The sequence below is a fragment of the Hyperolius riggenbachi genome, chromosome 3 (assembly GCF_040937935.1).
Source record: "Hyperolius riggenbachi isolate aHypRig1 chromosome 3, aHypRig1.pri, whole genome shotgun sequence".
Classification (NCBI taxonomy): Eukaryota; Metazoa; Chordata; class Amphibia; order Anura; family Hyperoliidae; genus Hyperolius; species Hyperolius riggenbachi.
Window position 1 is genome coordinate 410,584,910 of NC_090648.1, and position 27,474 is coordinate 410,612,383.

The following is a 27,474-nucleotide window of genomic DNA, read 5'->3' on the forward strand; positions in this document are numbered from 1 at the left end:
ACAATGCATTAATTATTGGGGATGATTTCTATGTGTTTTGTAAGGCTATGGAATCCTCAACATTAATGGAACCATGCACAGTACATTGAAGATGAACTGTAGTGACATATTGTTGAATGCAGTACATTATTCAGGAGGATACACACTTTTTTATGTTAATTTTCCTGGTTTCAGCATCAGAAACACTTCCTATATCTATATATTGCTGTATATTTAAATCCCATTCACATTTGCTCACTCTCTCCCTCCTACTCTTACTTGCAGCTGGTGATATATCACCCAATCCTGGGCCACAGCCTGCTGCCAGACAAGCATCCCCTGCTGACCTGCTTCATACACTTCACAGCCCTCTGTCCACAAATAACCTCAACATCCATCCTCACCCCAACCTTATTTCCATCCATCCCACCCACAAACACATACTCCCCCTACCCTGCGGACTCTGGAATGCAAGATCCGTCCGCAACAAACTTACAGCAGTCCACGACCTCTTCCTCTCCAAATCCCTCACCATCCTCGCACTCACTGAGACATGGCTCACCCCCTCTGACTCTGCCGCAGAGGCTGCCCTCTCCTACGGGGGGCTTCACCTCAGTCACACCCCCAGACCAGACAATAGAACCGGGGGAGGGGTGGGTCTGCTACTCTCACCATCCTGCACCTTCCGTGTCCTCACCCCACCTACCTCTCTACAATTCACATCATTTGAGGCCCACACCATCCGAGTCTACCACCCCTCCCTGCCATAGTTGCGGTCTTATACCGCCCTCCGGGCTCTACCCCACAATTTCTCGATGACCTTGCCTCCTGGCTCCCTCACATCCTCTCCTCTGACCTCCCCACCATCATCCTTGGGGATTTCAATATTCCCATCGATGAAGCCCAGAGCTCCGCTGTGACCCGGCTACTCACCATTGCCAACTCACTTGGACTAGTACAACACGCCAACACCCCCACTCACACTGCAGGTCACACTCTCGACCTTATATTCACTAAATCCACCACCATTGCAGACCTTGACATCGCACCCTTTCCACCCTCAGACTATCACCTTCTCACCTTCAACCTCCTCACGGAAAGCACCTCCAAATTACCCACCCACCCGGTCGATGGCAGCGAGACCTACGCAAGCTCAACCCTAGCGTCCTTGCTGACCCCCTCCATGCCCTCTCCTCCACTCTCCCCACCCTAACCTGTCCTAATCTTGCTGCAGCTCAGTATCGCCAAACTCTCTCCTCAGCCCTAGAGAAAGCTGCTCCACCAATATTTCGCCGCCACCGACCCCCTAACCCCCAGCCCTGGCGCACTACCCATACTCGCAACCTCCAGAGGAAAACACGTGCCACTGAACGGAAATGGAGAAAAACTAGACTTAACCAGGATTTCCTACAGTACAAGACCAACCTGCTGCAGTTCCACGCTGCCCTTGCTCATGCGAAGCAGGAATACTTTACCAAGCTTATCGGAGCACAAGCTTCCAATCCCCGGCGTCTTTTTGCCACTTTCAACTCCCTGCTTAAACCCCTCCCCCCCCCCCCCCCACCCTCCGTTTCCTCCCTCTCTGCCACAGATTTAGCCACCCACTTCACCAACAAAATTGTCTCCATCCGCCAAGAAATATCCAATCTCCAATCTTCACCTCCCACCCCCTCCCAACCAGCTCCTCCTCCACCCTATTCTCCCCTCACATCCTTCACTCCTACTACCACCGAGGAAGTCAACCACCTACTGCAGACTTCCCATACCACTACTTCGCCCCTTGACCCCATCCCTTCTGATTTACTCCAGCCTCACTTCACGGAATTGGCCCCAGTCCTCACTACCCTGTTCAACCTCTACCTATCCACAGGCACCTTCCCCTCAGACTTCAAGCAGGCCACTGTACTACCCCTGCTCAAGAAACCCTCCTCGACCCCTCGCAACCCTCTAACTACCGCCCTATCTCCCTCCTCCTCCTTTGCCTCAAAACTCCTGGAGCGTCTGGTTCACAAACGCCTGACCCAGTACCTCAATGCCAACTCACACTCCTAGACCCACTGCAATCTGGATTTCGGCCTGCCCACTCAACCGAAACTGCTCTCACCAAAGTGGTCAATGACCTTGCCTTAGCTAAAGCTGAAGGTAAATACTCCATTCTCCTCCTCCTTGACCTTTCAGCAGCTTTTGACACAGTAGATCATCCCCTACTCCTCCAGTCCCTCCAGTCCTTGGGCATTCACGATCTCGCCCTGTCCTGGCTTTCATCCTACCTCTCCAACCGCTCCTTCACGACCGCCTTCAATGAGTCCTCGTCCACCCCCAACCACCTCTCGGTGGGAGTCCCCCAAGGTTCGGTCCTTGGCCCCCTACTGTTCACGCTATACACATCCTCCATTGGCAAGGTTATCTTCTCCATGGGTTTTAACTATCATCTGTATGCAGCTGACACCCAGATCTAACTCCACACCCCTGACATATCCACCACTACCATGGACAAGGTCTCCTCCTGCCTATCAGCCATCTCCTCCTGGATGTCCGCTAGGTTCCTGAAACTAAATCTAGACAAAACGGAATTTATGATCTTCCCACCCCGGCCATCCACGAACCTCCCAGATGTGCATGTCACTGTTAACCACACTACCATTCGCCCTACCTCTCAAGCCCGTTGTCTGGGTATCACCCTGGACTCCGCACTCTCCTTCACTTCCCACATCCAAAACCTCACAAAGTCCTGCAACTTCCACCTTCGTAACATCTGTAAGATTCGCCCTTTCCTGACCTCTGCCACCACCAAACTCCTCATCCATGCCCTCATAATTTCCCGCCTTGACTACTGCAATGCCCTGCTGTCTGGTCTCCCTATGACCCGAACAGCCCCACTGCAGTCCATCATGAATGCGGCAGCCAGAATTATCCACTGTTCCCATCGCTCCACCACGGCAGATCCCCTCCTAGAATCCCTCCACTGGCTTCCTATCCAGTTCAGAATCAAATTCAAGATACTGTGTCTGACCTACAAATCTGTCCACAAAACTTGTCCGACCTACATTTCCGATCTTACTCAGAGGTACACACCTAGCCGCTCACTCCTCTCTTCCAATGAACTTCGCCTAAGCCCCCCCCCCCCCCGCATCACCCAGTCCCATGCACACCTCCAGGACTTCTCAAGAGCTGCTCCAACACTATGGAACTCCCTACCTCCACCCATTAGGGCAGCCCCCTCCTTCAACATCTTCAAGAAAGCCCTCAAAACTCACCTTTTCACTCTGGCCTACTACCCCTCACAAGTGCTCTAAACCTACAGCTGAACTCTGGTCCCCTACCGTTCGTGTCCTTACCTCTCCCTCTAGATTGTAAGCCTTTGGGCAGGGTCCTCCTCCTTTTGTGTCCTACCTGATCATGCACCTCCATTACTGTGAACCCATGCTATGCATCTGAGTGAACCTAACTTGCCTAATCTACATGCTCAATCCAATGACTAAGCATTACCTGGCACTCATACTGTGCCGTGTGATCTGGTTTTCTATTATTCCTGTATTGTCATATTGCTGTATGTCACCCCTAAATATTGTCTGTAACCTAAATTAATGTTCAGCGCTGCGTAATATGTTGGTGCTTTATAAATTAAATAAATAAATAAATATTGATATGGAAACCCCGCCTTCCCAGTGATGTTTAGCTATGCTGAATTCTCCTCCCATAGCATTATGGGAGACCAGGGAAATGTTCTACTGGCTTTAGAACTCTCAGTGAACAAACATTTCGCTGAGATGTACCTGACAGGACTAAAGATCTTACTACCTGTGATAAATTTCAAAATGTAAATCAGGGCGAGTAAAGATTTTACAGTGGGCAAGCACTGACTAAATAATTTAGAAATAGATATTGTAAAAGAAAAAAATTTTATTAAGTTATTTTCACTACAATTCCTCTTTAACTTACAAGACACTTGATTCACTACTGATAATGTGAGATTTATGTTCAACACTGGTGTACTACTCATTATCTGATGAGGTCAACTGATCCCATCAGCTCAGTAGCCACAGTGAAGGAGCTGTGTAAGGTGTTGAATATGATTTAGTCATGAAAAAGAATAGCTTGGTAGCTCCATGCAGACTTATATTAACTCCTGTCCCCAGACATACAAGCTTATGCCAAGCTGGAACAGACCTGTCTAGCATGTGGGCACCCATACCCCCCCCCCCACCCCCATTCCCAACCCAGTTCGTCCTATGGTTGGCAAAGCATATACATTGCTAAAAAGCTATCTCTTATGAATCATTCAGCGTTATGGATTTAGATTATTTATATGCTACTGCATGCATTTCTGTTACTTTATATGAATAATTAGGCATGCTATAAAACTTTTTAAGGCAAGTGAGCCATCAGACAAAGCCTGCCATAATTCTTTCCTTTTAAACAATACCAGTTGCCAGGCATCCTGTTGATCTTTCTGGCATTGGTAGTGTCTGGATCACACACCTGAAACACAGTGATGCGTGGCATAACGCACGTGTTCAAATAAGTGTGAACTGCAATGGAGACTGGACACAGACTATTCCCTATTTCTTTAGATTGTTAGCTTGCAAGGGCAGGGCTCTCTCACCCTTTTGTCTTGGAATTTGGTACACATTTATTCATATTAATTTTGTCACTGTAATTACCAATCCTGTATTTTGTTTCAACTCTAGATTTCATATAGTGGTGTATACCATTGTCTATTATTTTGTACCCCGCCCAAGTTTGTTTCTTACTTTGTACAGCGTCACGGAATGTTTTATAAATCAATAATAATGATAGAGTTTAAAGAGAACCCGAGGTCGATCTTGGGGAAGGGGGGGGGGGGGAGAGGGGGATGTAGATGGGACACAGAGCAATGTTCTCTGCCTATTGACACGGCTCTGTGTCCCCCGACCGCCGCGCTATAGCCCCCGAGTTTAGCAACAAAATTTGTCGCTAACTCAGATGTAAACAGAGGGGAGAGGAATTCCCTCTTTAAAACGCCTGCCAGAGGCGTTCTTACAGGGTTTCCTGAGCTGCCATTGGGCAGCTCTCTCCCCTGGCCACGCCTCCTGCCTCTCCCCCGCCTCCCTGCACGCTATGAGAGACAACACCGTCTCTCAGCGCAGCGTTGTGACCCAGTAGTCACGCAAGTGAAAGTGGGCCATTGCGGCCCACAGGAGCGGCGGTTTTTTGCGACTACCTGATCCACTTAGCTCTGCAGATCAGGTAGTCTACTTTTATTTTTTTGAGCCCACCTCAGGCTCTCTTTAATACAAACCTTGCATGCAGAGAGTTAGAACAATGTGATTTGTTACAATGCAGTACTTTGAACAGCCCCATAGAATTGTATGAGAAGTGAGATGAGCTGCAGAATGATTCTGTAACACAACTGAGCACTGTGAACTAGCCCTAAGGCTAAAAGTATTAGAGGCAGAGAATCAGTGGGACAGACAGGCAATTTGCATTGTTTAACCATTTATGCCTCCAGGACGTAGTACCTACGTCCAGGAGGCCCCGTGCGCGTCCGTGGCCGATCGCGCGCTTGAACGCGCGATCCCGGCCCATGGTTCTTTAGCCAGGCAATCAGTGAATTGGGCTATGGTGCCCGATCACTGATTCCTCTCCCCCGCTGAAAAAGCGACAGCTTCTCTCGGAAGCTACGCTTTTTCTGAAGCTATGTCCCTCTAGGCGTACATTGTACGCTTAGAGTGACGTCATCTTGTGGCCAAAAAGTAAAACTACAAGTAAAAATAAAAAAAAACTTTACAATACACAAATATTTCCCCAAATAAAACACTATTTATATCCCACCCTCCCAAAAATTCCCACATAAAATGTTTAATAAAAAAAAACAAAAAACATTACTATAAAAAAAACAAACACATAAATATTTACCTAAGGGTCTAAACTTTTTAAATATCTATGTAAAGATGAAATATTTCTCTCTATCTTTTTTTTTTTTTTTTTTTTATAAGCTTGTAAATAGTGATGGATGCAAAACGGGAAAAAATGCTCTTTTATTTCCAAATAAAATATTGTCGCGATACATTGTGATAGGGACATAATTTAAATGGTGAAATAACCGTGAAAAATGGGCAAATACAATACGTGGGTTTTAATTATGGAGGCATGTTTTATTTTAAAGCTATAATGGCCAAAAACTGACAAATAATGAATTTTTTCATTTTTTTTTCTTATTCTTACTGTTAAAATGCATGTACAGTAAGGTAGCTCTTAGCAAAATGTACCCCCCAAAGAAAGCCTAATTGGTGGCGGAAAAAAACAAGATATAGACCAGTTGTGATAAGTAGTGATAAAGTTATAGGCTAATGAATGGGAGGTGAACATTGCTCGGATGCATAAAGTGAAAACGACTGAAGGCTGAACTGGTTAAAGGAAAATAAATGTCAGCCACCATATTCATTTAATATTGGGAAGGCACAGAAAAGGGGAAAGGAGTCGGCACTACAGCTGAATCTGCATAGAATGGGAGAAACTGGCAGGACAAACAGCCTATCTGACCTTTGGCACAGTCAGCGTGCTCAGACTAGAAATCAACAGTGGCTGGATGAAGAAAACGAAGAGTACAAAGTCGGCACTGCTGTAGACTGTACTTTATTCCAAAGGGTGGAAACACATTACATCACGTGCAGTAATGAAAAGGTACACATACCATGAGGTGGAGGCTGTGAGCTGGTGGTGGGTGCTCGGCACAGGTTAGCCTTACGGCTGTTTCGCGCTATCTATGCGCTTCTACGGAGGCCTCTGTAGAAGCGCATAGTGCAAAATGGCTGGTAAGGCTAACCTGTGCCCAGCACCCACCACCAGCTCACAGCCTCCACCTCATGGTATGTGTACCTATTCATTACTGCACGTGATGTAATGTGTTTCCACCCTTTGGAATAAAGTACAGTCTACAGCAGTGCCGACCTTGTACTCTTTGTTTTCTCCATCCAACCATATTAATTTAGCTTCAGGTGTGCTTTATGGAAGTTAAGTACATGATGCAGGGTAAAACGGTGGCCTGTAGACCAACATGTCTGCATTATTACGAGCAGCCAATGGTCTATAGATTTATTTATTTATTGTATTTATAAAGCGCCAATATATTACGCAGCGCTGATATGTTCACAGCACATTTAAAAAATATCTTAAAGTCCTTATGCCTATGTGTGTTAAAAATAATTTAAATAAGGCCCTGATCAATAATGTATTATTTATTTTACCTCCCTTGTTAAGACAGATATATTTTCCATTTCACAGAAATACTACACTATTGGTGTTCCTGGTGCACTTTTTGTCTCCTTTTCTTACCACTACCTGGGTTTCCAAACCTGAAATTCATCTACCAGACCTCCCTGAAGATACTTATTCCCAGTATAAGGGTTATACACAATACTAGCTATTTTCAAAACTGCAGTCCTTATTGATCCCTACTAGAATAAATAGCTTTAAAAGGTGGTCATACACTTATCAATTTTTCCATCGATATCCAGCAGATTTGATCACTCTGACCGAATCTGCTAGAAATTGATGCTGCAAGTGATGCTTGGATCTTCATCCAAAAATCATTCAAATCGGTCATTCGCACCAGACTGAAGATATCCCTCGATTGGCGGTGGGTTGGGAGCACATCGGTCTAAAACCTTACTGATCAAAATGCTCAAATGCTATCCTTTTGTGTAAAAGGAGGTTTATGCAATTAAAAATCCTGTCTTGAATTTTTGATCACATGACCAGAAGCTGCTGTGAGCTAGTGTCACAATTTAGGCTCTATGGGTGTGGCTGTTCCTTGTATACAGGGCCGGTTCTAGACTTTTTTCTGCCCGTAGCAAACTTGTTATGATGCCCCCCTCTCGATTTGGAATAATTGCACAGCACCCGACAATTTTCACGGCACGTTATACAGCAGCTGCGGTGTGAGTTTTGTTACATAATACTATTATGCCATGGAATATATCTGCTTCATCTAATGTTCTCAGTCAGCAGGGGAGCATATGCAACAACCTGAGACATGACATGCTGCAGCTCAACACAATAACACGCTAGCTGGCTGCGAGTCTGTGACAAACTGCTCACATTCAGCCAATCGGCTGTCCTCCATTCCTCCTCAGTCAGGACAGCAGTGCCACCTCCTCCCTTCTGCTGTGCAAGTCAAATTAAACACTGCTGCTCTCCTGCCTCCTCACTCACTGTCAGACTCATCACAAAGCACAACAAGCTGCTTTTCCCTAATGATTACCTCCTTACCTCGCTCGCTCTCCTCTCGCTTCTCCTCCTACTCTGTCTGCATGCAGCAAGTGTAAACAGATAGTACAAACATGCTGTCCCTGTAATCTCTTCACCTTGCTTCATGAGAGAACCGGCTCTACTTGTATATGGATTGCATAATTTCCACTATTCAGACTGGAAGGAGGCTGGCACGGCCTCAGCTTGTCTGAGAAGAGTGCAGTCTATACAACTGGCAGTGAGTAGTGGATAAAGCTTCTGGGCTTGTTACCAAGTATGTCACAAATGATTTCATTGGCATCAGCTATTCGGTTCATGTCATTCATTGACACAAACAAGCCCTGCAACTGTGTGCCTACACAGATCTGTAAAAAGTTCTCTGCCTGAACTTGGGCTTTACGTAAATAAAGCAACTTGCTACTGACAGTGACTCCCAAATCTATGAAACACTATAAATATCTTATAGCTTGATTATTTGTGCATTAATAATTCAGCTTTAACATTAAAACACTAATAAAATACAAAAAGGTATGTTCTGTACTCTACCAGTTTTATAATTACTGAGGGATAATATCTTTCTGAGGTAATTTGCTGAAGGGGATGTCTGGTTCACCTCAGGCATCCAGTCATGCACAGGGAAATTATAAAACAAACACTAGTTATTCTGTGCATGACTAGATGCTTGAAGTGGGCACAGCTGTTCTTCACTGCAATTCTTTATTATATTAATCCCTTTGACTAAAGGATGGGACCCACTACAGATAGACAATCACTAGCAAAAACGTTAGTTTTTTTATAGTGATTTTTGCACTCAACAACCAGTGCTTTCCGGGTGTGATTTGGGGGATTTTGTGATATAGACCCTGCAATCAATGAATGAAATTGCTTTGAAAATGATGCATGCTGTGCGATTGTGATTTTGGCAAATTGTAATCTTGCCTGTGGAATCCCTGTCAGAGGCTTAAGTTAGCGAAACGCTTTGCAGGCATCAGCAATTCCTTGGCAGCATAAAACCTTACATGGATTTCTTTCCATATATATATTATAACTTTGTAATATCTATATACCTCATATTATATAAAATACCTTATATACAGTACACTAAAGAGGTGAGGCACTGGAAGATATCTGTAACCCAATCATTTTTGGAAAGAGAAACAGGAGCTCAGTATAGTGTAGTATATCAATATAATTGGAAGAATTATAGTAAGAAGAGTGAAGTCGTCTTCACTTTGAGTGTGCAAATCTCCGGTCACTCTCCAGGGAAACTGCGAGTACTTGTTTAATGAGGGCCATAAGGAACTGAGTAAATATGTTTTTAGTGCCATTTTGATGTAAGCTTGTTTTCTTATATACACTGGACACTATTAAGACTGCCTAACCCCAGCCAGGCGAATGTGCATCCAGTCAGATGAATGTGCATGCCGGGGGGGGGGGGGTGTTTGCATTTGGGGGGGCTGGATCCCCACTTTTGGCAGCTGGGCTGTGTCCCTCCTGTAGCCAGATGTCCAGCCTGTAGCCAGCAGCATTTACTCACCTCCCAGGCTCCAGGGATGAGCTGCAGTGGGCCCCTCCACTCCGGCCGGCATCCCCGCTCGTACTGCAGCTCAGTCCCGGTCGTGGCTTGATGACATAGCGAAGGGGAGCGCCGATCGCCATGGGAACAGCAGGAAGGTCAGTGGATCCTCTTCTTCCCCCCCACCCCACCCTACCGCCGCATCATAGTTATTTGGGTTGAAAAAAGACATACGTCCATCGAGTTCAACCAGTAACCGTGATCACTACGATCCGCGGCGATCGTAATGAACACGTGATCAGAAGCCATATGCGATGGCGTCTGATCACTGAGGGGAGATGTTAGCTGTCATATGACAGCTCAATCTCCCCTCTTGGGTGCACACAATCGACGGGAGCGGAAAAGGCGGGTGGCGTAAATCCTACGCCGCGTCAGAGTTAGGTGGCCACAAGGGCGGCGTAGGATTTACGCCAGTGCTCCCCAAAAGGTAAAGTGGATCCAAGGTAAACTTTTGCTCATTGCATAATTGTGTTCCTTTCATATAGTTTATAGGGCATTTCTCAAGCCAAATACTTTTTTTGCATTGTTTTAATACCCTAATTTCCTATAAACTAAACAAGCCTCGCCCACAGCTTCTCCAGAGTGCCTTGGCACTCTCAGACCCATGTAGCAAGGGCTTATGGGAGCTCAGTCTGGGCAGGAGGAGAAGGTTACTAGCCAGAGATTTCAGAGGCAGAGGGGAGATAAGTTTTCACAGGCTGAGAGCTGGAGATACAGATGAGCTTGCCTATGTGTTATGTGACAAACAGAACATGGCCGCTCTCATTGTATCACAGGAATAAATAATCATAAACTGTTGAAACTGTTTGCAGCTAGATTTGCTGTGTAAACTATCTAAACTTTAGATAAAATATATAGACAAGTTACTTGTTATGCTGGGTGCACGCGGTTCAATTTTCTGTGCAATATATGCATCCGATTGATAAAATCCCTCATGTCCGATATTACTCCCGATCGATTCTGCACTCTATTTCTCATAGACGTGAATGGAAAAAGATAAGAAAAACGAGCAAAGATAAGAAAATTGAGTGAAGATAACAGAATCAAGCGCAGAATTGAGCAGAAAAAACGATCGGGACGGAAAATCACACGGAACATTGTACCGTGTGTCCCGAGCATTATGGTTAGTTTTTTATCTCGGATCCGCTTTAAAGGATACCCGAAGTGACATGTGACATGCTGAAATAGACATGTGTATGTACAGTGCCTAGCACACAAATAAACTATGCTGTGTTCCTTTTATTCTTTCTCTGCCTGAAAGAGTTAAATATCAGGTATGTAAGTGGCTGACTCAGTCCTGCCTCAGACAGGAAGTGACTACAGTGTGACCCTCACTGATAAGAAATTCCCCTTTTTATCTTTCTTGCTCTCAGAAGCCATTTTCTGCTAGGATAGTGTTTTATAGTTGGAATTCCTTATCAGTGAGGGTCACACTGTAGTCACTTCCTGTCTGAGTCAGGGCTGAGTCAGCCACTTACATACCTGATAGTTAACTCTTTCAGGCAGAGAAAGAAAAAAAACACAGCATAGTTTTTTGTGTGCTAGGCACTGTACATACACGTCTATCTCATCATGTCACATGTCACTTCAGGTATCCTTTAAGCTGTTAGCAAGCAAGAAAATACTCAAAATAAATTTAATAATACTTTTTTGCCAACTTCTGTGTACCTTTTCAATTGTAAAATGCTGTAAAATTTAGTTTAAACATAAGATAAAAATGATCTCCCAGGTGGTGAAAAAGTTAATCGCATATGGGCCTAGATGTCAGAACATGCATGTTTTATAGGTCTCAAGTACACTTTCTTTTTTTTTTTTTTTTACTATAAATGGTGGTACTCCGTTCCCACTAGTGTGATCCGATTACTGCATAGCTTTTCCATTATATTATGGTCATAATAGACCGTGCTTGGGGCAGAGCTTAGAAATGGAAAAAGGCATGTGAAATGCACAGTAATTATGGAATACAACAATCATCACCAATAGTTGTTTTGGCCCCTGTCATGGAAACATCATTTTACTTGGAAGAAAAAATAGTTTGCTGAAATGGTTCCAGTATTCACAATATCATTTGGTATTTCATCAATGAACAGATTATTTCTGGCACCATTCTGACATGGTTATTTTATGTCACAAGCGGTATCTTGATCACATATGGTCTTATTGTACAAAGACAAAATGTCAAACTCATACCTAGGATGAAAGCCGCCACATAGTTAGAAATCTGCCCCATTCCGACGATGAGAAAGAGAACTGTAAACATTTCCCAGCTGTTGGAAAACACTTGTATGATGCTAAAGCCAGTCTGAACAGCCATTGTTAAAAACAGGACCTTCTTCCTCCCAAAGCTAGAAAGAAAAGAATTCATAGTCAATATTACACTCAATAAATATAAGCATATCATAGTACTAAGGTAGAGTTCCAGCCTTTTTCAAAAGTTTATGTGCAAATGAAACACAATGATAATAAACATGCTTATCAAAATGTTAAAGAGACTCCGTAACAAAAATTGCATCCTGTTTTTTATCATCCTACAAGTTCCAAAAGCTATTCTAATGTGTTCTGGCTTACTGCAGCACGTTCTACTATCACCATCTCTGTAATAAATCAACTTATCTCTCTCTTGTCAGACTTGTCAGGCCTGTGTCTGGAAGGCTGCCAAGTTCTTCAGTGTTGTGGTTCTGCTATGAATTCCCCCCTTTCAGGCCCCTCTCTGCACACTGCCTGTGTATTATTTAGATTAGAGCAGCTTCTCTCTTATCTTTTACAAGCTGGATAAATCCTCCTCTGAGCTGGCTGGGCTTTCACATACAGAGGAATTACATACAGGCAGAGCTGTCTGCACTCTGCAGGAAGAAACAGCCTGACACTTCAGTGGAAGATAGCTGCAGGGGGAAAGAAACACACAAATGATCTCTTGAGATTCAAAAGGAAGGCTGTATACAGCCTGCTTGTGTATGGATGTATTTTCTATGTGTGGACATACTGTACATCAATCTACTTCCTGTTTTGGTGGCCATTTTGTTTGTTTATAAACAAACTTTTTAAAACTGTTTTTAACCACTTTTAATGCGGCGAGGAGCGGCAAAATTGTGACAGAGGGTAATAGATGTCCCCTAACGCACTGGTATGTTTACTTTTGTGCGATTTTAACAATACAGATTCTTTTTAATGCTTTAACCATTTTAGCCCGCGGGGATTTTTCACCTTATGCAACAGAGCAATTTTCACCTTCCATTCATTCGCTAATAACTTTATCACTAATTATCACAATTAATCTATATCTTGTTTTTTCCGCCACCAATTAGGCTTTCTTTGGGTGGTACATTTTGCTAATAATTAATTTTTTCTAAATGCATTTTACCAGGAATATTAAGAAAAAAAATGTAAAAAATTCATTGTTTCTCAGTTTTCGGCCAGTATAGCTTTAAAATAATAAATGCTACCATAATTAAAACCTATGTATTTTATTTGCCCATTTGTCTCCGTTATTACACCATTTAAATTATGTCCCTATCACAATGTATGGCGGCAATATTTTATTTGGTTTTCAGTTTTGCGTCCATCACTATTTACAAGCGTTCAGACCCTTAGGTAACTATTTGTTGTTGTTTTTTATTGTAATTTTTTTCCATTAAAAAATGTATTTGGGCAATTTTTGGTGTGGGAAATAAACAGTTAATTTTAAATGTAATAATGTGTGTTTATTGTATTAAAAAATGTATGTAGATGTAGTTTTACTATTTGGCCACAAGATGGCCACATTGAGATTTTTTTTTCGTCCTTCTTGCTTCCAGGAAGCGAGAAGAGGAAGGGAAACTTTTTTTTTTTCTGCTGGGGACTTAGATCAATGAACGGGAACCATTCATTGAATATATAAAGTCAGCGCAGGTCTATAGTAATACAGCTTTCATCATTTTTTGGTATACAGGATCTTCAAACAAAAAGGTAAAGAAGCAAGGCTTACCAGATTCCAACAACCCACATTATAAGGTTGTAAACGAGTTTGATAGGTGGTCCGCAGAACTTTCAAATGGTGTCGTTTCCCCAGCGATGTTGCACACTACAGATTCCTCCGGAATATAGTAGATATCCTGAGATCGCAGAGACTCACCAAAGGGGAGTCCAGTAGGATAGTGACATGAAAGAGATGTACGGCACATCTAAGTGTAAACCGTCTTTATTACATAACAAGTAAAACAATTAAAAACAAGGATAAAGGAAAACTCACATACAGGGCCCGTGCACTGGGAACCCCGAAAAAGTAGCGCGCATAAAATGGTCAATAGAAGACCTCAAATAAAATGGTGCCGCCTGTCGCCTTCCCGACCGGTTTCGCAATCTTGCGTCATCAGGGGAGAAAGGCGACCAGGCGGCCAGCACCAACTTTATAACATTTTTGAATTAAAAAGTGGGAGTGGTTAGGCTCCACCTTATTCAGACTACACTAGTCAAAAGCAGAAAGCATCAAACATGAAATAAAACATTGTGACAAATTGCATTGTGTCAGAGAGACAGTAGCAAAAGATCTCTCAGATAGTGTGAATAAAAAGAGGTGAATGCAATATTACCTGCATATTCAATTCGTAGTAGGCTAGTTAAGGCTAAATTAAAAGCTAGATTGATTACTCTGCCCTAGGGCATATCTTTCCAATGTAAAAACTTCTTTCTAGATGAAAAGCAGGCACTTCCTGTACCAGAAGTAGTCACTGGAACTCAGGAAGTAGCCTTGCACTCCACCAGGGTCAAGTGGAGCACAAGTTCTTCCTGTGAAGGGAAAAAAAAAAAAAAAAAAAAATTCAATGCGTATGCAATGACGCATACGATCATAAAAACGTAAACAATGAAGCACATAGCAGTGCAGTGCGGCTATAAATATGCATGAAGTGTACTCAGGTGTGCAATGAAAAGCGCGTCTAATGTACTATACTAAGAAGGTGCATAAATCTGTATGCATAGTAAAAACAATGAAATGATAAAACAGCCTCCATGGGAGCTCCAGGGACCTTAAGTGGTGAAAGTGAAGAACATCCATAGTGATCATGCAAGACAGATCCCATAGGTATCCGATAGATGGAAATTATGCAAGGTTATGCAAAGCAGTGTAATGCGGCTATGATTACGCATAAAGATTACTTAAGCTTGCCATAAAGAGCACATCTAAAGTGAAAGCGGTCTCTACTACAATGTAGAACACGCATGCGGCAAAGCATAAAACAACAAAAAGCGCACATAGGGACAAAAATCCACTGCGAGCATCTAAACCGACATATGGAACAATAAACAAAAATAATTGATCTTATGCTGCAATGAAGTCGCATTTAGTAAAAAAAAAAAAAAAAAAAATGCAATGCGTATGCAGTGACGCATACGATCATAAAAGCGTAAACAATGAAGCACATAGCAGTGCAGTGTGACTATACATATGCATGAAGTGTGCTTAGGTGTGACATGAAAAGCACGTCTAATATACTGTACTAAGAAGGTGCATAAATCTGTATGTATAGTGGAGACAATGAAATGATAGAACAGCCTCCATGGGAGCTCTGGGGACCTCAAGTGGTAAAAGTGAGGAGCATCCATAGTGATCATGCAAGACAGATCCCATAGGTATCCGATAAATGGAAATTATGCAAAATTATGCAAATTCATATACTCAGCCGTGTAGTGCGGCTATGATTATGCATAGAAAACTCCATGCACCGATAACAGAGGACAACAGACAGCACTCTGTGGGGTAGGGAGCAACAAAGGGAAAAAGAGGGACCACGACCTCCCAATATATCCTATCAAAATTAAGAGGGTATATAAATTTGTATGCTTGGTGAAAAAACAGTGACAGAATAGAACAGCCTCAAACGGAGCTCCGAGGGCATCTAGTGGTGAAATGAGAAACAGTCACAATAATCGTGCAAGACAGGCCCCAAAGGAAACAGTGAAATTTATGCAAAAAATTAAAAATTATTAAAAAATATTAAAAATGCAGTCAAATTGACCAGTATATGCGGGCCTTACAAAAAAGCATGCAAATGTATGGAAAATAAAAAATATATGATAAAGCATTAAGAATTATTGATAAAACAGTTTACATCCAGTTCAATATTCAAACCAACTGGACTGAGGGTATTCAGTCTAAAGATCCATTCAGTTTCTAATCTCGATATATCTCTTTCTAAATTTTGTCCCCTCCAGCTTTTAGTACCATCGATAACACAAAACTTCAAGCCTGAAGGGTTCCTGTCGTGATGGAGGGCAAAATGTTTTGAGACCGAATGATCCTTAAACCCTTTACGTATAAGGTAGACGTGTTCTCCCAATCTTTCTTTAAAGGTTCTAGTGGTTCTACCTACATATCTCAGTCCACAAGGACATTCTAAAAGATAAACTATATGTGTGCTTTCGCATGTGAAAAGACGTCTAATCTGCAGTGTGGGACTTCGGTGATCATTCCCAGCAAAGGAAGTAATTTTTCTGGGCATATTAATGCAAGCCTTACAACCTTTGCATTTCTTGCATCGAAAAAAACCTTTTAGGGGTAATAAATGGGCAGAGGCAGTTTTAGGTGGATCTATATGGCTATGTACAAGGCGATCTCTAAGATTAGGCGCTCTCCTGAAGATAACTCCCGGATTGTCCGCAAGCATAGGACCAATCACTGGATCACTCCTCAGGAGATGCCAATTCTTGTACAAAACTTTTTTTATATCTTTGTGTTGGATATTATATTGAGTGAGAAAATTAATGCCATTATGTTTAGTAGTATCCACTGTTCTATTCCTCTTGGTGAAAGACCGGACCTCCTGACCAATCTCATCCCTCACAGATACAAGGTCTGAGGCCGGGTAGCCTTTATCTTTAAATCTAGAGATAAGAAGGTCACTTTTGATAAAATAATCAGTTTGGGAGGAGCAATTCCTACGCACACGGTGGAATTGACTCCTAGGTACCCCCTTAAGCCATGGACGATAGTGACAACTAGTAGTAGGAATAAAGCTATTTCTGTCAGTCTCTTTGAAAAAGGTTTTTGTAGTAAATTGATTGTTGTCAAGAGAAATCACTAAATCCAAAAAATTTATCTCTGAGGAGCTACAGACACAGTTAAAGACCAAATTATCCGTGTTATTATTAATATGTTGAATAAAGGGTTGTAAAGAATTTAAATCCCCCCTCCAGATGACCACCACATCATCTATGTACCTCTTGTATAACAGTAATTGAGGAAAAAGATCAGTTTTAATGAAGATCTCCTGGGATTTTTTTTTTTTTTTTTTTACTAAATGCGACTTCATTGCAGCATAAGATCAATTATTTTTGTTTATTGTTCCATATGTCGGTTTAGATGCTCGCAGTGGATTTTTGTCCCTATGTGCGCTTTTTGTTGTTTTATGCTTTGCCGCATGCGTGTTCTACATTGTAGTAGAGACCGCTTTCACTTTAGATGTGCTCTTTATGGCAAGCTTAAGTAATCTTTATGCGTAATCATAGCCGCATTACACTGCTTTGCATAACCTTGCATAATTTCCATCTATCGGATACCTATGGGATCTGTCTTGCATGATCACTATGGATGTTCTTCACTTTCACCACTTAAGGTCCCTGGAGCTCCCATGGAGGCTGTTTTATCATTTCATTGTTTTTACTATGCATACAGATTTATGCACCTTCTTAGTATAGTACATTAGACGCGCTTTTCATTGCACACCTGAGTACACTTCATGCATATTTATAGCCGCACTGCACTGCTATGTGCTTCATTGTTTACGTTTTTATGATCGTATGCGTCATTGCATACGCATTGAATTTTTTTTTTTAATTTTTTTTTTCCCTTCACAGGAAGAACTTGTGCTCCACTTGACCCTGGTGAAGTGCAAGGCTACTTCCTGAGTTCCAGTGACTACTTCTGGTACAGAAAGTGCCTGCTTTTCATCTAGAAAGAAGTTTTTACATTGGAAAGATATGCCCTAGGGCAGAGTAATCAATCTAGCTTTTAATTTAGCCTTAACTAGCCTACTACGAATTGAATATGCAGGTAATATTGCATTCACCTCTTTTTATTCACACTATCTGAGAGATCTTTTGCTACTGTCTCTCTGACACAATGCAATTTGTCACAATGTTTTATTTCATGTTTGATGCTTTCTGCTTTTGACTAGTGTAGTCTGAATAAGGTGGAGCCTAACCACTCCCACTTTTTAATTCAAAAATGTTATAAAGTTGGTGCTGGCCGCCTGGTCGCCTTTCTCCCCTGATGACGCAAGATTGCGAAACCGGTCGGGAAGGCGACAGGCGGCACCATTTTATTTGAGGTCTTCTATTGACCATTTTATGCGCGCTACTTTTTCGGGGTTCCCAGTGCACGGGCCCCGTATGTGAGTTTTCCTTTATCCTTGTTTTTAATTGTTTTACTTGTTATGTAATAAAGACGGTTTACACTTAGATGTGCCGTACATCTCTTTCATGTCACTATCCTACTGGACTCCCCTTTGGTGAGTCTCTGCGATCTCAGGATATCTACTATATTCCGGAGAAATCTGTAGTGTGCAACATCGCTGGGGAAACGACACCATTTGAAAGTTCTGCGGACCACCTATCAAACTCGTTTACAACCTTATAATGTGGGTTGTTGGAATCTGGTAAGCCTTGCTTCTTTACCTTTTTGTTCGAAGATCCTGTATACCAAAAAATGATGAAAGCTGTATTACTATAGACCTGCGCTGACTTTATATATTCATTGCTTGTGTGGACTTTTGGACATTGTCCTTCTCGGCTGCGGTCGCCTTCTGCCTTGGCGCTGACACTTGTTTTTTATTTTTGGGAACCATTCATTGATCTCTGGGCTACCGGGGGGCAGCGAGGGAGCGCGCCGAAACACGCATCAGCAGCACAGCAGCCGCCTGGACGTGAGGATCACGTCCAGGTGGCATAAATGGTTAAAGAGCCACTACAGCAAAAATCATAAAATTTGAAATACATGTAAACACATACAAATACAAAGTACATTTCTTCCAGAGTAAAATTACTTTTCTCCTACGTTGCTGTCACTTACAGTAGGTAATAGAAATCTGACAGAACTGACAGGTTTTGGACTAGCCCATCTCCTCATGGGGTGGTTCTCAAGGTTTTCATTATTTTCAAAAGCACTAAGTGAAGGCAGTTGCTCTGTCCAACCGCCAAAACAGTTTACAGCGAGGAGGGAGGCTGGCCAACATCTTTGTATAAATCCTTTTCAGGTAGTGTCTTTATAAAGAATAAAGGCCATGCTGAGAATTTCCCATAAAGAGATGGACTAGCCCAAAACCTGTTGGTTCTCTCAGATTTCTACTACCTACTGTAAGCGACCACAACATAGGAGAAAAGTAGTTTATTGCTCATTTTACTCTGGGAGAAATGTACTTCTTATTTGTAGGTCTTTACATGTATTTTACATCTTTTTGCTATTGTGGTCCATTAAAGGTGAACCAGGAATGTATTTAAAATGTACCCTTTACAGCCATTTTGAGAGCATTTATGTTCATTAGTATAACATATAAACATTACCTTTACAAAATAACTTTTAAAACTCAAATTGACTGTGTATTGCTCTCCTTCCATGCAGAAGTGGTTTTACTCTTTTACCAAACTGAGGTCTTACAACTGCTCAATACCTAATTCCTATGACTACAAGTCCCATCTGCTCATGCACATACTTTCTACTGTAGTTCAGGAATGCTGGAAAATCTCACCTGGCATCTATTGTTCCTCCTACTTTGGATGTCATAAGGTCACCCCTGACGGAACCACCCAGCAGCTGAATCCAGTGAGGGGTGGAAGTCAGCTGTAGTGCAATAGCAAGTACCTAAGGCTGATGAAACAGGTATTCTAGCATCTTACAATTGAGTAGTCCTCAGGTGTGGAGCGTACAGTCCAGTGAATATCTCCACACAAGAAAGTAGCTACATCAAGGACAGAACGGAAAGGGAAGGAAATGTGACAGGGTAGGGTAATAAGATGGGGAAAATGAAGGGGGCGGAAATTAGGTGGGGTTGAAGATAATGGGAAGGCTCAGCACAATATAATGCCCATAAATACAGAGACTGGTATTAAGTGTAAACTTTAATTGGTCATAAAAACCATACATTTAAAAAACATGACCTTGATGAAGTTAGTTTTATTGACAACACCAGAAAATGGAATTGTGAAGCAGCAAAGTGGTAGGATTTCACATGCTGATGTTAAGATTACTGGGCTACACAATTTAGACAAACAGCATAACTTGCATTATAGATACAATGACTATATTACGTACAAGTAAAAAGGGCACCTGAGTTAGTCACTAGTAGAATATCTGTAAAATTACAAATCTTCTACGACCAATAATTTACTATGACCTAACCTAAACCGACACTCACAGAGAACCCTCTCTCAACCGATGCCTGACCCTAAGATTCTTCTGGTGCTGTCTAACCTTAATCCGGTGGTGTCCAACCTCAACACCCCCCCCCCCCCCCCCCGGTAGTGCCTATCCTTAACCCCCCGGTAATGCCTAACCTTAAACCCGTCCCCATGCCTAAACATACCACTCCCTGGTGCCTAACTTTAACCCCCTAGGGACCCCTCCCACACTCACACCTCCTAACACTAAAGACCCATGCCTCTCAATCCTAACCTCCTATATTTTCACTGCTGTTGTGTTAAGAGCTTTACAAATGTTTTGTGAATACACTGTATTGGAACTATTAACCTTTTCTGCACACCTTGGCAGGTTTCAATCCTGCCAAGGTGTGCAGACTATCTATACTTGTGGGCTAACATTTGCGTCTTTAGATACTTATGCCTGCTACTACTAACTTTCTCTACCTCACTCAGGTTAGGTTCACATTAGTGCTCAAAATGGTCAATTTCACAGAATGGACCACAGCGGACAATCAGCCATGTCGATGGATCCTGTGCTAGCATGTCTGGTGTCTGTTGCAATGAATGAAGTACAGTCTCAACCTGCATGAATTTTTACAGATACTATACGGAATTTCAACATGTCATAGATAGCATGCTATCTAAGAAATGTCTGATGCAATGGAAACAACTAAGCAGCCATGAACGGTGACAGTGGCTCTCCTCCATGACACAAACTCGCCTGAACCTAGCCCTATTCTTAACAACCCATTGTTGGATCATCATATACGTACCTTGAGCCTTGGCTTCTGCTAGTGCATGTCCTGCAGGATGCCTGCAGATATTCTGGTGTCTCAACTTGTGCCTCTCCCCAGACACTGCACCAGCCCTGGTCTGAGGGGGGATTCGGGGCAGCTGTAATCCCCCCAGCCCCCCCCCCCCCCGTGTTTGCCTATGCCTCAAACCAGGCCACACCCCCAACCCCAAGTAAAAATATTCTGAACTCTAATCCCTGCCTCATGTCACTAACTGTCCTTAGTATCTTACACTCTAATCACTGAGACAATGATTGGGGTGTAAGCTCCCGAGGTCAGTGATATGGGGCAGGGATTAAATTGTAAACTCCTGAGGGCAGTTAGTGGCATCAGGCAGCAAGGCCCCCACTTAAACATATACACACACACACACACACACACACACACACACTTGATCATAGGCACACACACACACACACACACACACACACATTTGAACATAGGCATACACACGTACACACACACACACACACATTTGAACATAGGCATACACACACACACACACACACACACACACATTTGAACATAGGCATACACACGCGCACACACACACACACACACACACACACACACACACACATTTGAACATAGGCATACACACACACACATTTGAACACAGGCATTTACACACATGTACACACTTGAACACAGGCACACACTTGAACACAGGCACACACATACACATTTGAACACAGGCATATACACCTAAAAAACAATTTTGGACAAGCACCATCTATAATCCATACAATTTATAAGGTCCCTAATATAAACCAGGACCAAATTGAGGAAGGAATGTACTAAATGGGCAATATAATGTAGCAAAAAAAGGGGGAGGAAAGTGCCCAATATAATCAGCACCAAACCAAACAAATAATTCTCAAAGTATAAAAACTTTTATTGGGAACAATTTTCACATATAAAAACATTTAAAATCACAAACTGTGAAACAATTATTATATTATATCAAAAAGGTATCAATAAAGTAATCAAGGCCTCTAAGAACCTCAATGGTGAATCATATTCGTTCCAAAAAATCTTGTAGAACAATATATTTTAATGCATAAGTCACATTCAAAGCTTTAAGTGTCCATACAGTATATAGCATGAATACCAAAGGATATATGTGTGTGTGTGTGTGTGTGTATATGTGTATATATATATATATATATATATATATATATATATATATATATATATATATATATATATATATATATATATATATATATATATATATATATATATAATCACAGTGATCCAAATAAGATTATTTTATAATTAATAGAAATAAAAATGCACCTGTAAAAGGTAATTAATATATAGTGAAAAAGGCGGAGAGAACCTCAGCATATGCCAGAGAAAATCATTAAGGAAAGAACCCGTGCAATGATGAATGAATAAAGTGATCGGGCAAGGGAGAGGATTTACGTAAAGTAGAGGATGAGGACAAAGATCGCCACCGCTGCGCGCCTTAATGCATCTTGCGGGTCTGACCCGCTTCTGAAGGAGGCCAGAGGACTTGATTACTTTATTGATACCTTTTTGATATAATATAATAATTACACCCCGCTGTTTCACCGTTGGTGATTTGAAATGTTTTTATATGTGAAAATTGTTCCCAATAAAAATTTCTTATACTTTGAGAATTATTTGTTTGGTTTGGTCCTGTTTATACTGGCCACTTTCCTTCCCCTTTTTTTGCCACAGGCATATACACACACACACCTAAACACAGAACCACACACAGATGTTTGAATGCATACATACTTCAACACACACAGTTATATGGAGACAGAAACGCTCATCATCTGCCTGACTGCTTCCCTCCCTCAGATCAGATGTCCCCGTTCCCCTCTCCTCCCTTCCTCCATCCCCCCCCCCCCCCTGATGCATATCTCCCATGCTGTGCTTTTGCCTCTGTCCTCTCCCTCCCATGTAGTATTCAAGCAGCAGCAGTCATTCACCCTCTGTGCCATTGGCAATGGCTGTGGTCTGCAGTGATTAGTCCTAGATGTTCTAGTAGTTCACCATGAGCTTGCTGGGCAATCCATTACAGTGACGGCATGCTTCTGTGTTGTAAGGATCCTCACTTGATGGAGGCCCTTAAAGATACAGAAGAATGCTGTCACTGTAATGCAGACCACAATGCTGCCAACGGAATAGAGGGCGAGTGACTGCCTGAAACTGTCAGTGACTGTCTGAAACCTACATGGGAGGGAGGTAGGAAGAGGACAGGAGCGAGAAGCTGCATAACAAGGGACATCTGCTGCACTAGAGGGTGGAAGTGAGAAGTGGGAACAGGAAACATCTGTTGTGAGGGAGGGGAGCGCAACAGCTGTTACCAGGGGGACAGTTGGGGAGGGCGCCTGTACCCCATAATGCGCCTGTAGACGCGCCCACAGTGCCTTATGGGAAATCCGGCCCTGGTGATACATCATGTATTTAAATAATAGTAGATGTTACCTAAAACAAGAAAAAAACGTTTGTATACATTTATTGGATCAGCCAAAAAATGCATATAATACCATTCAAAACATTTTACAACCTAACAAGCATTGATGTGCCTTATTCTGTATCAGGCTCTTTATCTACTTAATTGGTAATCCTGACTTTGGGCCAGGTATGACAGCATCTGGTGTTGGATGCTGGAGGGTGCATGATGAAAGCTGATTGCCAAATGTTTTGGAAGAAAGAGAATGAGATGTGTGTAAACTGCAAAACAAAACTTGTCTAGTGCTGATGAGAAAAAAACACTGAACATTTTGTTACAAAGGTAAAAGTAAATATACATAATATCTATTTAATGAGTTAAGAATAATGCTGAACTGGAGTTATACAAAGAAAGAGGGAAAGAATGAACTATTCGCAGTCAGGCAGAGCTGGTGGGAAAAGAGGAGTAACTATATACAACTGTGAAGCGGAGCTTGCATATCCATGCAGCAAATATGGCCTCTAAAATGTAAAATATCTAATTAGCAAATTAAAACAATATATTTCAATCATCATAACAAGCTGACAAGATTGTTTAACAATAGCGTTGCCAGGTCGAAAATCCAAAGATAACCCTGGTCTCTGGAACATACCGTAGTCACCCCACCCCCTTCTCATCCATAGAAGTCATCAGTCAAGCAGTCCCTCATATGAGAAAGGCAATTATTTTTGTGATTTGATCAAAAAACATTTTAAACAGCATAGTCATTTTTTTTTTTAACTGGAATGGATCTTCAATAAGCACCCTATTAAATTCAGACAAAGGCACATCTTCCATTGTTGATGGCTGAGTCTGTCCATGTAAATGAGCTTAGATTTGCTTTGTCATGAAAAAGAATACAAAGAAGATCCTGTTTTAGATGTAATCAATGCTCCACCACTGTACTATAAGGTCCCCTTTAAAGCGCATTTTAGTCAAAAAGTGATAAATCCATCTAATGAATTGTATGTCTACATACAGTGCTTTTGAGCCAACATACAGTTCTTTAGTTATTTGATAATTTAATAAATACCTACACCTAACTAATTCTTGAGTTCCTGTTATTCAGACCTCAGAGCCCTCCCCTAAACACTATTCAGAAGTAGGTCTGAACAAACTACTACAGTAAGCCCCGATTAACTGGAACCCATGGGGGCCATTCCTCTTTCTTTTAATAATGTAGGGCAGGGCATAGTGGAAGACACTTACCAGAGCTCCTGACACTAATTTTCTTCAGTTCTTACAGCTGCTGGCTGCTTAGCTGCAACCCATGTAGGCTTCCGATGTATCACCTAACTCACATCAATTCATTTGCACGCATTGGAAGGCTATGGAAAATGCAGCAGAGCAGCTGGAAGCTGTAAGAAGACTGGGGCCTGGTCTTCTGCTTCGTGCTGCTCTGCATTAGCGGGATAGAGGGATATGTGGGGATTACTGTTACATGGAGGCCCAGCAGTGAGAGATGGAAGATCTTTGTGCACAGCTAGTAAGACCCTGGAAGCAACGGGGACGCCCGTGCTGAGGACATTTGTACTGGGGCCAGGCTGTTGCTGCAACTGCACTGCTATACTGAAGAGGTGCTTGGTCTCTTGGGACAGAGTTTGTTAAAGGCTGTTCCCGGGTGCACAGGGAATGGTGAAGTATGGTGAGACACACTGCATGTTTTTAATCACTGCTGTGAAGTATATATGAGCAATCCTGGCCAGATGAATTGCATATGCTTACCACTATTTTTTGCATGTGCTTTTTTTCAGTGAAGCAGTTCTGTATGGGACCTCAGTATCCAGCAATAAACTGCACCTTCTTTGACTGTGCTAGGGAAATCAGAGCTACACACAGTCTGTGCTGAGGTGATAAGTATTACCTGCTGGTTAGGCAGAGAACTCATAACCCTGTTTGTTTGAACTGCATAGGAAATGTGATCACAGCGACATAATAGTGCATATGTTAGTCCAGTTAGATGCTCAGGTGTATACTTCATGGGTTTTAAAGGGATGGTGCAATAATTGGGGATCATGGGTATATTGTGTGTAATTTATGTGATGTGATTTTCATAATACACGTATTTCATATATTAGTCATTGATCTCTGAGGTTTTTTGTTATTTCAGCTAAGTAGAAACAGCCATGGTATGACATAGTGTAGACCTGAGCCTCATATCTGGTACATTTATTTTTTACTTACTTTTACTTTAGATGAACTTTACCAATTCAGTCTTATAGTGAGCACAGGCGCCTGATGCACCAGTCCAACCAGGTGGTCGCCGCGCCAACCCCCCGCCAGATTATGTGACCCCCCCAGGTGGTTCACTACCTGCAGTCCACAGCTCACCTCGACCTGCAGTAGTTTCCGGCAGGCAGAGAGGGGCTACGGGAAGATGGTGTCCAAAGCCCTGCACTGAAGACTATTTTTGTCTAAAGTACAGGGTGCCATCTTCCTGGGAAGCTGCGCCGGGAGAGGAGTCTTCTGCAGGTGAGTAAATGCTTTTTTTTTTTTTTTTACAGGTGCAGATAATTTTCTGGTGAAACGCTGCCCACATTACGATTATTTTCTGGTGAAATGCTGCCCACATTACAATTTTCTGGTGAATCATTGCCGCATTATAATTTTCTGGTGACATTGCTGCATTACAATTATTTTATGGTGAAACATTGCTGCATTATGATTATTTTCTGGTGAAACATTGCTGCATTATGATTATTTTATGGTGAAACATTGCTGCATAAGAGCTGGTTCACACTAGGTCCGGAAACATATATCTGTGGCTCAGTTTTTCAGCCCTGATTAAAAACAGAGCCGTGGATAGCAATGTTAAAAATAACAGCTGTCTTTACCCAAGAAAAAAACTGATTCGTTTGCAGGGACCCATTTTCAAAACCTGTACGTAAGGTCCGGATCTGCTGCATTTTCACGCAATGGATCTGGACCCTGATACAAGCAGGGGTAGTGGCAGGCAATGGGGAAACAAATTTCCCTCTACACAGGCAAATTTTGATACAGAAACGGATCCGTTTCTCTGTAACAGCCTGGGGAAGGGGGGGAGAGGGGGCTGCCATGCTGGAGGGTGATAGCAGCCAGGAGGGTAGTGACAGCGGTCAGCAGGACTGCCGAAGTATAGAGGACGGCATTGCAGGTGGTGACGCGCGAACGGAGGAAGTGAAGGTAAGCTCCTGCTCTCCGCATAGCAACATTTTAATTACTTTGCCCAAAGTAGCTGGAGGGGTAGCGGGGACAGGGACCCAGGTGAGGGAGGGGGGGCCCTCTTCCCGCCGACCGCTGTCATCCCCGTCCTGCCTGCTATCAACCTCCAACATGGCGGCCTCCTCCTAGGCCTACGTTTCCATGCACTGGAAATGTATGCACCAAAATAGCACAAAAAGTAGAAATGGAGGGGAAAAAAACAAACAAAAACAAACCGGATCCGTTTCAAACGGATGCGATCTGTCACGGACCTAGAGTGGACCTAGCCTTACGATTATTTTCTGGTGAAACACTGACGTATAATGTTGTTTTCTGGTGAAACATTGCTGCATTATGATTATTTTAGTGTTCAAGAGTAACTTTATTTTGAGCACGCATAATAACAAAAGAACAGTAAAATGAGAAAAGCTGGACATGCCCAACATGACATTAGAGATGGCCCGAACCTCCGATTTTTCGCTTCGCGAACTTCCGCAAAAGTTCGGTTCGCGCGAACTTTCGCGAACCGCAATAGACTTCAATGGGTAGGCGAACTTGAAAAACTAGAAAAAAATATGCTGGCCACAAAAGTGATGGAAAAGATGTTTCAAGGGGTTTAACACCTGGAGGGGGACATGGCGGAGTGGAATACATTCCAAAAGTCCTGAGGAAAAATCTAGATTTGATGCAAAGCAGCGTGTTAAGGGCATAAATCACATTGAATGCAAAATTGCAGGCCTAAAGTGCTTTCACACATCTTGCATGTGTATACATCCATCAGGGAGTGTAATCCCTCCCTTCCTCTTTCTCTCTCTCTCTCTCTCTCTCTCTCTCTCTCTCTCTGATTTTGTCTT

The 27,474-nt window shown here is 42.5% G+C and overlaps 1 protein-coding gene across 1 annotated transcript in view; it reads right to left on the minus strand.

The window, feature by feature from the left end:
- Nucleotides 1–27,474, minus strand: part of LOC137564091 (solute carrier family 22 member 4-like) — a 146,934-nt gene that overhangs the window by 61,518 nt on the left and 57,942 nt on the right. The window contains exon 3 of the mRNA XM_068277444.1: nucleotides 11,978–12,132. Coding sequence (XP_068133545.1) covers nucleotides 11,978–12,132 — 155 coding nt within the window. The remainder of the gene's footprint in view (nucleotides 1–11,977; nucleotides 12,133–27,474) is intronic.